The sequence below is a fragment of the Neurospora tetraspora genome, assembly GCF_033439725.1.
Source record: "Neurospora tetraspora strain CBS 560.94 chromosome Unknown B0H65scaffold_2, whole genome shotgun sequence".
Lineage (NCBI taxonomy): Eukaryota > Fungi > Ascomycota > Sordariomycetes > Sordariales > Sordariaceae > Neurospora > Neurospora tetraspora.
Window position 1 is genome coordinate 2,616,728 of NW_026944384.1, and position 11,280 is coordinate 2,628,007.

General features: G+C 52.9%; 4 protein-coding genes across 4 annotated transcripts; all 4 read left to right on the plus strand.

Moving 5' to 3' along the window:
- Positions 1-349: 349 nt before the first annotated feature.
- Positions 350-2,879, plus strand: B0H65DRAFT_105417 (PhoD-like phosphatase-domain-containing protein). Its single transcript, XM_062820482.1, has 3 exons — positions 350-635; positions 689-2,286; positions 2,354-2,879. Exons 1-3 carry the CDS (start codon positions 546-548, stop codon positions 2,562-2,564), a joined length of 1,899 nt encoding a protein of 632 aa, XP_062684274.1. The 5' UTR covers positions 350-545; the 3' UTR covers positions 2,565-2,879.
- Positions 2,880-3,236: 357 nt separating this feature from the next.
- On the plus strand, positions 3,237-5,604 carry B0H65DRAFT_105471 (Trimethyllysine dioxygenase). The gene is made up of 7 exons (XM_062820485.1): positions 3,237-3,402; positions 3,470-3,658; positions 3,735-3,752; positions 3,835-4,028; positions 4,106-4,954; positions 5,040-5,111; positions 5,209-5,604. The coding sequence occupies exons 1-7, from the start codon at positions 3,350-3,352 to the stop codon at positions 5,286-5,288; spliced, it is 1,455 nt and encodes a 484-aa protein (XP_062684275.1). The 5' UTR covers positions 3,237-3,349; the 3' UTR covers positions 5,289-5,604.
- A 608-nt stretch (positions 5,605-6,212) lies between these two features.
- On the plus strand, positions 6,213-7,731 carry B0H65DRAFT_105447 (sorbitol utilization protein SOU2). Its single transcript, XM_062820484.1, has 3 exons — positions 6,213-6,762; positions 6,844-7,360; positions 7,445-7,731. Exons 1-3 carry the CDS (start codon positions 6,516-6,518, stop codon positions 7,557-7,559), a joined length of 879 nt encoding a protein of 292 aa, XP_062684276.1. The 5' UTR covers positions 6,213-6,515; the 3' UTR covers positions 7,560-7,731.
- A 1,379-nt stretch (positions 7,732-9,110) lies between these two features.
- Positions 9,111-11,241, plus strand: B0H65DRAFT_422012 (serine/threonine-protein phosphatase 2B catalytic subunit; the record flags this gene model as incomplete). The annotated part of the gene is made up of 4 exons (XM_062824375.1): positions 9,111-9,276; positions 9,425-10,014; positions 10,079-10,992; positions 11,184-11,241. 4 exons carry the CDS (start codon positions 9,111-9,113, stop codon positions 11,239-11,241), a joined length of 1,728 nt encoding a protein of 575 aa, XP_062684277.1.
- Between the last annotated feature and the right edge of the window lie 39 nt (positions 11,242-11,280).

Below are 11,280 nucleotides of genomic sequence, written 5' to 3' on the forward strand. Positions count from 1 at the left end.
CCCGCGGAGGGGAGCACTGGACCTCAAGGAGGCCCCTGCCAGTTTAGAAGCTTGAACCACGACCGGGATCGGTTTCCGAGCAGTGACATCAACATGCGACGTGCCGCTGGGACTCGAATCAGATTGGCAATGGAATGAAAAGGAAAGGGCCATCCACAGCTGCTGTTATCCTCTTTGCTGTTGTTTGTATGTTATTGCTAACAATTGGATACTTACCAAGCGTGTCTCTCCTCTCATATCGTTTGCCGTCATTCAATCGAGGCTCGTGTTTTGCACTGTTTTCTTGCTTCTCCAACTCGAGTTCCAAACTCTACGCGTATGACAACTATCCACGTCGTTCTGGATTATTTTGGGCATCAGCACCTCAACCAAGCAGATTAGGTTCTCTAGTGCTTCTCCACAGCTGAATGATAGGTTCCATAACTTCTTCATTAATGACATAAAGCTCGCCATCTTTCTATTCCAAACAAACTCGAGACTTGCCCCTCTTTGCTACACAACTTCAGAATCATCTTGGCTACCTCGTGAGAGAGGGAACAGCCAAAATGGCGATATCACAAACGCGAGCAGCGGCCATATCGTCCATCGGGATAAGGGCCCTGAGTTACTTCTTCCTGCGATGGGCAATGCTTCCGGTAAGTAGGTTCTGGGTGTCTTCGGTCGACCTCAAGCTAACGAGGACATCAAGTTTGGCCCTGCGCTCATCTTCACACTCTTCGCCATCTATCTGCCTACTTTCGTGTCTGGCTTCCGCAAGGAGCCCAAGTACAACTTGGTTGATGAAGTCGATGTGGTTGTTACTGAAACAACCATAAGGGACGACAATGCTGAGGAGGACGAGAGCCCTGGAGCACCTACTCCTAGCGGTAATGAAAAGGTGATCGCCGAACAGGTTGACATTCAAGAGACTATCTCGATCGAAAAGCGACCCCTGCACGCTTTGCGAACTCTCCTCAGCGGCGCGCCCAACCCGCGGAGCTTGGCCCTGTCCGCGCTGACCTTCCTGATCAACGCTGCGCTGGTTGGCTTCGTTGCTGATCGGTTGTTCCGCGAGCGTTTCTATGGCGCTGAGGACCTTTCCTTTGCCCGCGTTGGCTATGTCGGCGAACACGAAGCTAAGCTCTTGATCCGTGAGCCGGATCAGACTAAGCTGCCCATCAACGTACAAATTCATCTCAAGGACCCTCAGCCTCCTTTCGACAACCCTCTGTGGCAATCAGTTGGCGGCGTCAGATGGACCGGGAACGAGACCGACTACACTGCTGTTGTTACGATTCCCCTCCGCAACTCGGGACGGCGAACTTACGAATGGAAGACATCGAACAACCACACCGGAGAGTTCACCACCCCGCCCAAAGTTGGCTCTGCCTTTGAAACCGACGAGGGCCCTTTCACTTTCCTCTCGACCTCCTGCATCGTGAGCCGCTTGCCCTACAATCCGCTTGATCATCCGTTGGCCATTCCTGGTATGCGACACCTGGCCAAGGTCCTCCCTAGCCTGGGTGCTCAATTCATGCTTTTCCTTGGAGACTTCATCTACATCGACGTTCCGCGCTATTGGGCCAAGAGCACCGAGGAATACCGCAAGAAGTACCGTCAGGTCTACGCTTCTCCGGACTGGCCGGCTGTCGGTCAGAATCTCAGCTGGATCCATGTGCTCGACGACCACGAAATTCAGAATGACTGGTCCGCCAACACCACCGGCGTGTACCAGAACGCCATCGACCCTTATAACCACTACCATGCGGCTGCCAACCCTCCCCTGGCTAAGAAGGCCGGTGCCCTCAGCGCTCGCAGCGGAGCCACTTATTTCGAGTTTACCCAGGGTCCCGCCAGCTTCTTCCTGCTTGACACTCGCACCTACCGCTCGAACAACAAGATTGCCTTTACCGACGATGCCAAGACGATGCTGGGCGCTGGACAACTTGAGGACTTCATTGCATGGCTAAGGCGCCCGGAGCCGAAGGGCGTCAAGTGGAAGATTGTTGCTTCGTCCGTCCCCTTCACCAAGAACTGGGGTGTCAACACGCAGGATACCTGGGGCGGATTCTTGACTGAGAGGAAGCGGATCCTTGAGGCCATGTGGGATACTGCGAGCAGAGGTATCGGTGTGATTGTTCTGTCGGGTGACAGACACGAGTTCGCCGCGACCAAGTTCCCGCCGCCGATGAACAGCACATGGCCTGAAACCGCCACGGTGTTTGAGTTTTCTGCTAGCCCGCTGAGCCAGTTCTACTCGCCTATTGGCACGTATAGACAGAGAGATAGCGAGGATGTCGAGATCAAGTAAGTTACGCCCATTTGAATAGCATTGTTGCAGGCTTAGATAACGTTGCTAACACGAAGCTTCCAGGTACATCAATAAGGGCAACTCCAAGTTCGGTGCCATCACCATCGAGAACCTCGAGGGAGGTGACCAGAGCAGCTTAAAGTACCGCCTTTTTGTCGATGGTGAGGAGGTCTGGAACACTGTTGTTCTGTCTCCACCGGTCGTCATTGAAGATGTCAGACCTGCTATCGCAGCTGGCTCGTGGTGGGAGCGGTTGTTCGCTTGGAGAAGATAAACTGTTTGGATAGAGAGGATATGTGAGGTGAAGGAAATCAAGGGGGAGGAACGACTTAAATGGTAGGGACGGGTCGTTTTTTTTTTTTTAATGTACTGATATGATTGAGTACATTGGGATTTGACATGATGTTTATGAGGCCGGCAAGGAAAAGGAATGGCTAGGAGAATAGGGGACATGTGTACTGGAGCGCCATAGATACCTGATATTTTTATCGGAAAGATCATGGGATATAGGTAGATAGTACAACTACAGTAAAATCGAATCCAAGCTAATAACATTCTCTATCTGACGTTGTTGATAGGAATATCAGATGCCTCGATCATGAGGATCTCGGCTAACGGCTTCGACGTCCCTGACTTATACCTCCTGAGTCGGCTTAGCGCTCCGGCGGAGCCAACCAAATGCCAGCCGAGGCAAAGCGCAGCGGATTCTCTCGGTCTGATCTGACGGAAACGTCTCCATCTCGGAGCAAGGGGCCCCATCGCGAAAGAAAGATACAAAGTTACTTCGTTTCTTGGTATAAATGGATGGTGGTGTGATCATGAAATGCGACATATAGTACTCATCGGCAGATTATACTTGTGCCTTTTCTTCTTTCCACAATTATCATGGGGTGGCATTCTGTTGTTTTTGCATCTTTTACTTTTGCATGTTTTTCCATTGTGCCTGCTTGAGACGTACATACCTCTACATACGCAGAATCACCACGTCCTCGCTATCCTCTCCGTCATTGTCCAGGACGTTAAACCCTCCAAACTCACTTTGAAAGTACAGATATCAATATGAGACCGCAAGTGGTAGGAGCAATCCTCCGCTCTAGAGCTGTTGTCAACAGGTGTGAGCCCTTTTGTTTATAAATAGTCAATATCTGTAACTGACGATGCCGTTCGTTCCGTGTTTAGACAAGTTCTCTCGAAAACTCGCCTTTGTGCTGCTGTTACTGTTGCAAAGTCCTTATCACCTATCCAGAACTCAAGAAGAACCTTTGCATCTTCTCTCCCAAGGTTGCATGAGCCAAAGGCGGAGATAACGGCTGAGGGACTTCAGTTGAGCCCTCCGCAGGCTGTTGCGGATGGAAAGCGGACTGTTTTGTAAGTTGCCTTCCTTTTCTTCACTGGCTGAACACAAGACGGTCATATGAACTAGCCGCTGACTCCGACTCTGTAGACCGAACTTTTGGCTGCGGTAAGCCTTCCTTCCTGAACGTTCCTGGCACTCAGCGGTTAGCCCTGTGTGAATTTTCATCGGTTGACAACGACGAAAACAGTGACAACTGCCGGTGTACGAAATGCGTGAACCAAGATACTCTCCAGAGAAACTTCAACACTTTTGCCGTGAGTAGCTCAGCACACTCAGTGATCCCCTCTCTGGTCGGATCACCACGGCTAACCATTCTTCAGATCCCATCCGACATCCACCCAACAAAGGTCGAAGCAACCAAGGAGAACGTCACCGTCCAATGTGAGCACCAGACATCCCTCACCCTCCCACCCAGTCCCAGTCCCAGTCCCAGTCCCAACTAACACTTCTGCCGCCAGGGTCCGACAACCACACATCCACCTACCCCTGGCCCTTCCTCTCCTCCTACCTCACCTCCAACTCCCGCGTAGTGGGCCGTGAAAACGACGTGCAAATCTCCCTCTGGGGCTCCGAAGCCATCGGCTCCCGCCCGCCCACCGTCTCCTTCCCACGGGTGATGGCATCATCTTCCCTAAAAGGCGTCGCCGATTTGACTTCCATGATCAAAGAATTCGGTTTCTGTTTCGTCAAAGACACCCCCCACAACGACCCGGACGTGACCCGCCAGCTTCTGGAGAGAATCGCTTTTATCAGAGTGACCCACTACGGCGGCTTCTACGATTTCACGCCCGACCTGGCCATGGCCGACACGGCGTACACGAACCTGGCGCTGCCGGCGCACACGGACACGACGTATTTTACGGAGCCGGCCGGGTTGCAGGCTTTTCATTTGTTGGAGCATAAACCGGCACCCGTGGCACCCGGTAGTGGCTCCGAAGGTGAAGGTGAAGGAGAGGTGGCGGTGGGGGGGAAGTCGTTGTTGGTCGATGGATTCAACGCCGCCCGCATCTTGAAACAGGAGGACCCCAAGGCTTATGAGATCTTGAGCAGCGTGAGGCTGCCGTGGCATGCTAGTGGGAACGCAGGGATCACGATTGCGCCCGATAAGCTGTATCCTGTTCTGGAGCTGGATGAGGATACGGGGGAGTTGCATAGGGTTAGGTGGAATAATGATGATAGGGGTGTGGTGCCGTTTGGGGAGAAGTACAGCCCGTCGGAGTGGTATGAGGCGGCGAGGAAGTGGGATGGGATTTTGAGGAGGAGGAGTAGCGAGTTGTGGGTGCAGTTGGAGCCGGGGAAGCCGTTGAGTAAGTTTTTTTTTTTAGTTTTTTTTTCCCCTGAGACTTTGGATGAGGGTGATGGGTGGATGGGTGCTAACGAAGGTGATGATAGTCTTCGACAACTGGAGAGTTCTTCATGGTCGCAGTGCGTTCTCGGGTATTAGGAGGATTTGTGGAGGGTATAGTAAGTGTTTTTTCTGCCTCTTCGGCTTGGGGGTTTGAAGGCGCCCTTTTTTTTTTTCCCCCGTGTGACCCGTGTAACTGACAACTTTGTCCAACAGTCAATCGTGATGACTTCATCTCTCGGTGGAGGAACACTAACTATCCTAGAAGCGAGGTTCTTCCGAGGGTTACTGGTTGACGGAAGAGTATGTCTCTCGAAGCTTGAGAAGCTCTTCAAACCATGTCTCGGTATCTCGGTGTTTCCTGGTCATAGAAGAGATGGTTTGGTCCCCTGGAGATGTTGGAAAAACAGATATTGCGTTGGATAGTACATATACCCAATCTTTTGATGAAGAACTTCACTTTCCACCCTGACTGTTGTTGTGAAAGTGATTCTCCAGAACCAAGTGGAATACTAAAACACGGTCGAAAATTCATTGGGAAGACGGGCCATCATATGTCATAAAGGGGATGCTCAAGATAGAGCTTGGGAGGTTGTCCGGAATTCGGGACTTCCCCGGTCTCACCCCCACACAACCCCATTACCCCGCGTGGGACAGCCGCATTATCAAGAGCTCTGCGTCTTTGATTCCGGGTTGACCACAATCGTTCATGTTGCTATATATGGATGCGTTCTTGTATGTTTTCGTTTCCGTTGATGTTATTCATTGTATGGACTCTAGTAGTGTAGTTGACTTTGAACAGAGCGTCTCCAGTTTAAGTTGTCTTCTGTTCAGCCGTAGAGGTACCAAACCCACGTTGAGAATCTATCACTACCATACCCCTGATCATCACCACAAACTGTGGATAAGAAACTGACTCTGCAACCTCTGCCCTGATTCCTCTCTATGTATGTACTTGACGTCCACCGGATAGCGACCACGGGGCACCACAACTCAGCAGCTCCACCGTTGGCATCATCCTGCATCTTCACCCACGGGGCCCCTCATTTGCTCCTCCCCATCTCGTTGCTCCAACCTCCCCAGTCCCCAGCTCCCCCACTGAAACTCGTGTGAAGCCGGCGCCGATATCCTGGCACCCGGTGGATATATCGGACCATACCCGAGCTACCTATCTCGTGGTGTTTATGTATGGATACGAAGCCTTCTGTGTTTGGTTAATGTTTAACCGGTCGAGTTCGCTTCGTTCTGCCGGCTTCGCTGGTGTCGTCTTAGTGGATCTATCTCCATGCTTGCAGCTTATACGGTAAAGCTCCCATGGGGGGAGGGGGAGATCTGTTTATAATGGAGGACGACCCCCTCGGTGATGGCACGCTACTCGTGCCTTCCCTCTGTTGTTTCGTTGTTTTAGTGATTTGATTCCCTTTTTAAATTTGACCAACGTGCTTGCCTTACCTGACCGCAGACTGCCATCAAGCCGACTCTTTGAAGCACTTACAGCTACATATTACAACACAAACGCAACCATGGCGGCCGAGATGAAAGACGGAAAGTTCTCTCACGACATCACTGTCGCTCCCCAGTCGAACAGTGTCATGTCTCTCTTCTCCCTGAAGGGAAAGACTGCTATTGTCACCGGAGCCGCAGCTGGTATCGGCTACGGAGTCGCAGAGGCCTTTGCGGAAGCTGGCGCCAACGTGGCCATCTGGTACAACAGCAACAAGAAGGCACTTGATGCGGCTGCAGATATCGAGAAGAGGTACGGAGTGAAGTGTACGTATTTTTCCCCTTCCCATCAGCTACTGCTGCCATGTCGAAACCCAAGTTGTCTAACAAGACCGGGCTTGTGTACAGGCAAGGCATACCAAGTCAACGTAACCTCTCTCGAAGCCGTCGAGTCCGCAGTCACCGAGATCGTCCAGGAGTTCAACGGCCGTCTCGACATCTTCGTCGCCAACTCGGGAATCCCCTGGACGGACGGCCCCGCGCTCGACGGCCCTCCCGAGTCCTACAAGCGGGTCATGGCCACCAACGTCGACGGTACGTTCTGGTGCGCCCAGGTGGCCGGCCGTCACTGGCGGAGGCAGAAGCAGGAGGGGACCACGATGGACGGCAAGAAGCTTGAAGGGTTCACGTACGGCAGCTTCATCGCGACAGCGAGCATGAGCGGCCACATTGCCAACATCCCGCAGCTGCAGGCGGCATACAATGCTTCCAAGGCGGCTGTCATCCATCTGTGCAGGTCGCTGGCTGTGGAGTGGGTGGGCTTTGCGAGAGCGAACACCATCTCGCCGGGGTATATCAAGACCGATATCTCGGTGTTTTGCCCGCCCGAGGTTAAGAATGCGTGGAAGGACAAGATTCCTATGGGGTGAGTTGCAGTGCTTTCCTTGTCTCCTTGTCTATCCAAAATAGAGTCAAAGATCATGATGCTGACCACAGGTTCGATAAACAGTCGTGAAGGAGAGGTCAACGAGTTGAAGGGCGCATATCTGTATTTTGCATCGGATGCGTCCTCTTACACGACTGGCACGGACCTTTTGGTCGATGGCGGATATTGTGCCCCTTAAGAGGTCCAAATCCGTTATAATTGCTGTATGAATGATGACCTAAATGGATTAATTCCATGAATGTTAAAAGACTCGTTATCGGTATCGGGATGTCAGCGTTTTGTATATGTTGCATGTGTCCGTGATTATTTCCATTGAAGGGCACCCGAGAAGGAGCTGTGAATGGGTGTGAAGGAGGGAGCCTGGAGAGAGAGCCTTGAAGTCTGCCTCGGAGGAAGCGTCTTCGGTGTATCTACCGCCAGCTGTCCGGCAGCTGAGTGGGGTTCTCAATGACGACGAAGTGGCCGCGGCCCGCCAACCTGGCGGTGAGGGGCCCTCTGCTTGGGCGGTCAGACAGCTCACAGCTGTCCCTGGCGCCCTGGAGAGGGCCTTGCCGGTCTAGACTGCGCTCCGTTCGTATCATTGCTTCCACTTCTGACACTTGGAGCCTCGCAACCTCTCCTGGCAGCATTTTCACGGCGCACAACTTGAGAGAGGAAATCCCATTTGGGCGAAGGAAACACCAGAGGCAATTTGTCAGAGGCCTACCTACATACCTAGAGGTAGTCATATGACGTCCATCATGTAGACGTGCCGCATGCGAACGCACATGGCCAAACAGTTCCTTGTAAGGCGCATTTTCGCATCGAGGACGGGATCCGTTGGCGACCCGCTGCAACGGAAACATTCCATATCAGACGGGAGAGAGCCCCTGTGGACCTGTGCCTGCCTGGGCTTCCTTGCCTCGCGGTGAAAAGGCGCTGTTAGCTGGTCTGGGTGCAGGTGTTTCGGCAAGCTTGACCAGAACCCCTAAAACGTGCCCGCTATACGGGGATGGGTTGTTCGTACGGCAAATTGTTCCGTTGATACTGTACCTAAATAGCATCAGCCTCAAGGACTTTGTCGAGAGATACAAGTGGAAGACAGAAACATTTCATAGAGCTTCTTACCTTCTACCCTTTACCCCGTGTTCCCCGTTCATCTATGGTCTCCTGGAACAAGTATTATACGCAACGGTAATAACACGTCTTGTATCAGACCAAAAAGGGCGTTTACTTCCAGGTTGTCAGTGGTTGAACGACGGGAAGCAAAGGCAAGGTTGTACCCCTCATCCCACCCCAGCCGGAGCTTTGCCTGCTGCTGGCTGCTGCACCCTTCCATTCACTGGTGAACCACACGCCGCCCGCTGTTCAGTGCTGGTGCATGCTGGCTGCCCCTGCCACTCAGTCCACCGCGGACCTAAAAGTCGCCTCCTTCAACTCCTCGGCCGGCCGCCCAACTCCTTCCTCCTTCAGCCCTACATTTTGGCTCGCAACCTTACATTGCTCGCTCTTACTTCCTCGACAAGAACCGCCTTCCTCCCATCAAACTCGACCATTTGGCCGGCTTTTCCCTTTGGCGACCAAATACATCGCACAAGTCCGGCGACCAACTTTAGGGATACTACAGTAACCCTGCCCAACATCTCCCACCTCACGTCTGCTTGTGCCTTATCACATATCCCGAGACACTCGACTGCTCAGACTCTTGTTCGCCGCCATTGCTAGTCATTATTCGTGACCATCAGAAGATATGGAAAGCAACAACGGTACCGGCGCGCCCGGCGCCTTCAACAACCAGCAGGTTGACAATGCGATCCGCGCCATCCAGCATAAGAGGCCATTGCCCGAGATCGACTTCACCATTCACACCATGGAGGATGGCACCCAAGTGAGCACCATGGAGCGTGTCTGCAAAGGTAGGTTTCCCTCCCCCGCCACTTGCCTGAACTTGTCAGTTCATGACTGTCGCTGCGACACTGCGACCACTACTGGGCACCTTGCCTTTCCCCCCCTTTTCTCTGTACTGCAAGTTCTAACAGGTGCCGTCTTGGCCTCCTTTTCCAGATGTCCAGGCGCCTGCCATGTTCAAGCCCAGCGACGAGCAGTTCTTCGAGGACGAAACCCACAGCAAGCCCGACATCCAGTTTCTGAAGCAACATTTCTACCGCGAGGGCCGTTTGACCGAGGAGCAAGCACTATGGATCATCAGGGAGGGTACCAAGCTTCTGCGCGCCGAGCCCAACTTGCTGGAGATGGACGCTCCCATTACCGTTTGCGGTGACGTTCACGGCCAATACTACGATTTAATGAAGCTCTTCGAGGTCGGTGGTGACCCGGCCGAGACCCGATATCTCTTCCTGGGCGACTACGTTGATCGTGGTTACTTCAGTATCGAGTGTGTCTTGTATCTCTGGGCGCTCAAGATCCACTACCCCAAGACCCTCTGGCTGCTGCGCGGAAACCACGAGTGTCGCCATTTGACCGACTACTTCACCTTCAAGCTCGAGTGCAAGCACAAGTACTCGGAGGCCATCTACGAGGCATGCATGGAGTCGTTCTGTTGTCTGCCGCTGGCGGCAGTCATGAACAAGCAGTTCCTCTGCATTCACGGCGGTTTGAGCCCTGAGCTCCATACTCTCGACGACATCAGAAACGTTAGTCCAACAGCCACTTGATTGCATATATGGTGTGGGCATACTAAATCGGTGACTTATGCAGATTGATCGTTTCCGCGAGCCCCCTACACAAGGCCTCATGTGCGACATCCTCTGGGCCGATCCCCTAGAGGACTTCGGCCAAGAGAAGACGACTGACTTTTTCGTACACAACCACGTACGAGGTTGCTCATATTTCTTCTCCTATTCGGCTGCTTGCCACTTCTTGGAGAAGAACAACCTTCTCTCCATCATCCGCGCGCACGAGGCCCAGGATGCGGGCTACCGTATGTACCGCAAGACCAGGACAACCGGATTCCCTAGTGTCATGACCATTTTCTCCGCGCCCAACTATCTCGACGTTTACAACAACAAGGCTGCGGTGTTGAAGTACGAGAACAACGTTATGAACATCCGTCAGTTCAACTGCACGCCTCATCCCTACTGGCTCCCGAACTTTATGGACGTTTTCACCTGGTCGCTTCCCTTCGTCGGCGAGAAGATCACGGATATGCTCATCGCCATTCTCAGCACCTGCTCAGAGGAGGAACTCAGGGAGGATTCTGCGACAACCTCGCCCGGTCCAGCCTCCCCGGCCCTCACGTCTGGCGCCAATCAAGACCCCGAGTCTATCGAGTTCAAGAGACGGGCGATCAAGAACAAGATCCTTGCCATTGGTCGTCTCTCTCGTGTCTTCCAGGTCCTCAGAGAGGAGTCCGAGCGGGTCACGGAACTCAAGACCGTTTCTGGTGGTCGTCTTCCCGCCGGTACTCTCATGTTGGGTGCCGAGGGTATCAAGAACGCCATCAGCAGTTTCGAGGATGCCAGACAGGTCGATTTGCAGAACGAGAGGCTTCCGCCAAGCCACGACGAGGTTGTTAAGATGCAGGATGAGGAGCGCGCTCAGGCCTTGGAGCGGGCGACGAGAGAGGCTGACAACGATACGAAGTTGCAGAGCCTCTCGAGGAGGCTTAGCACGTAAGTTTACAACCCCCATATCCACATGAACATTTTTTTGCGTCTGGCCATCGCTTCCCCGAAGGTATCAGATGCTGACTTGGTCGGTTTAACATTAAGTGACCGCAAGCGAAAGTGATTACCACGCCAATTGATGGAAAGGATGCTAATCTTTTCCGGTTTTATGAGAGATAGTTCTTAGAGGGCGTCAGGATACGGAACTACGTCAGGGAATCGAGTGAGGGTCTCATAGGAGTTCTCTGGGAGTAACGAGAAAGAAGGGGGACACGGCGCGGCTGGGTGAAGACG

What these genes read in the sequence shown, in the direction of transcription:
- B0H65DRAFT_105417 (XM_062820482.1), top strand. Translation starts at nt 546, where the DNA reads ATGGCGATATCACAAACGCGAGCAGCGGCCATATCGTCCATCGGGATA. An exon ending in TGCGATGGGCAATGCTTCCG is followed by an intron (nt 636 to 688) that starts GTAAGTAGGTTC and finishes GAGGACATCAAG; the next exon opens with TTTGGCCCTGCGCTCATCTT. An exon ending in AGCGAGGATGTCGAGATCAA is followed by an intron (nt 2,287 to 2,353) that starts GTAAGTTACGCC and finishes CGAAGCTTCCAG; the next exon opens with GTACATCAATAAGGGCAACT.
- B0H65DRAFT_105471 (XM_062820485.1), top strand. Translation starts at nt 3,350, where the DNA reads ATGAGACCGCAAGTGGTAGGAGCAATCCTCCGCTCTAGAGCTGTTGTC. An exon ending in GGAGCCGGGGAAGCCGTTGA is followed by an intron (nt 4,955 to 5,039) that starts GTAAGTTTTTTT and finishes AGGTGATGATAG; the next exon opens with TCTTCGACAACTGGAGAGTT. An exon ending in GAGGATTTGTGGAGGGTATA is followed by an intron (nt 5,112 to 5,208) that starts GTAAGTGTTTTT and finishes TTTGTCCAACAG; the next exon opens with TCAATCGTGATGACTTCATC.
- B0H65DRAFT_105447 (XM_062820484.1), top strand. Translation starts at nt 6,516, where the DNA reads ATGGCGGCCGAGATGAAAGACGGAAAGTTCTCTCACGACATCACTGTC. An exon ending in GAAGAGGTACGGAGTGAAGT is followed by an intron (nt 6,763 to 6,843) that starts GTACGTATTTTT and finishes GCTTGTGTACAG; the next exon opens with GCAAGGCATACCAAGTCAAC. An exon ending in AAGGACAAGATTCCTATGGG is followed by an intron (nt 7,361 to 7,444) that starts GTGAGTTGCAGT and finishes TTCGATAAACAG; the next exon opens with TCGTGAAGGAGAGGTCAACG.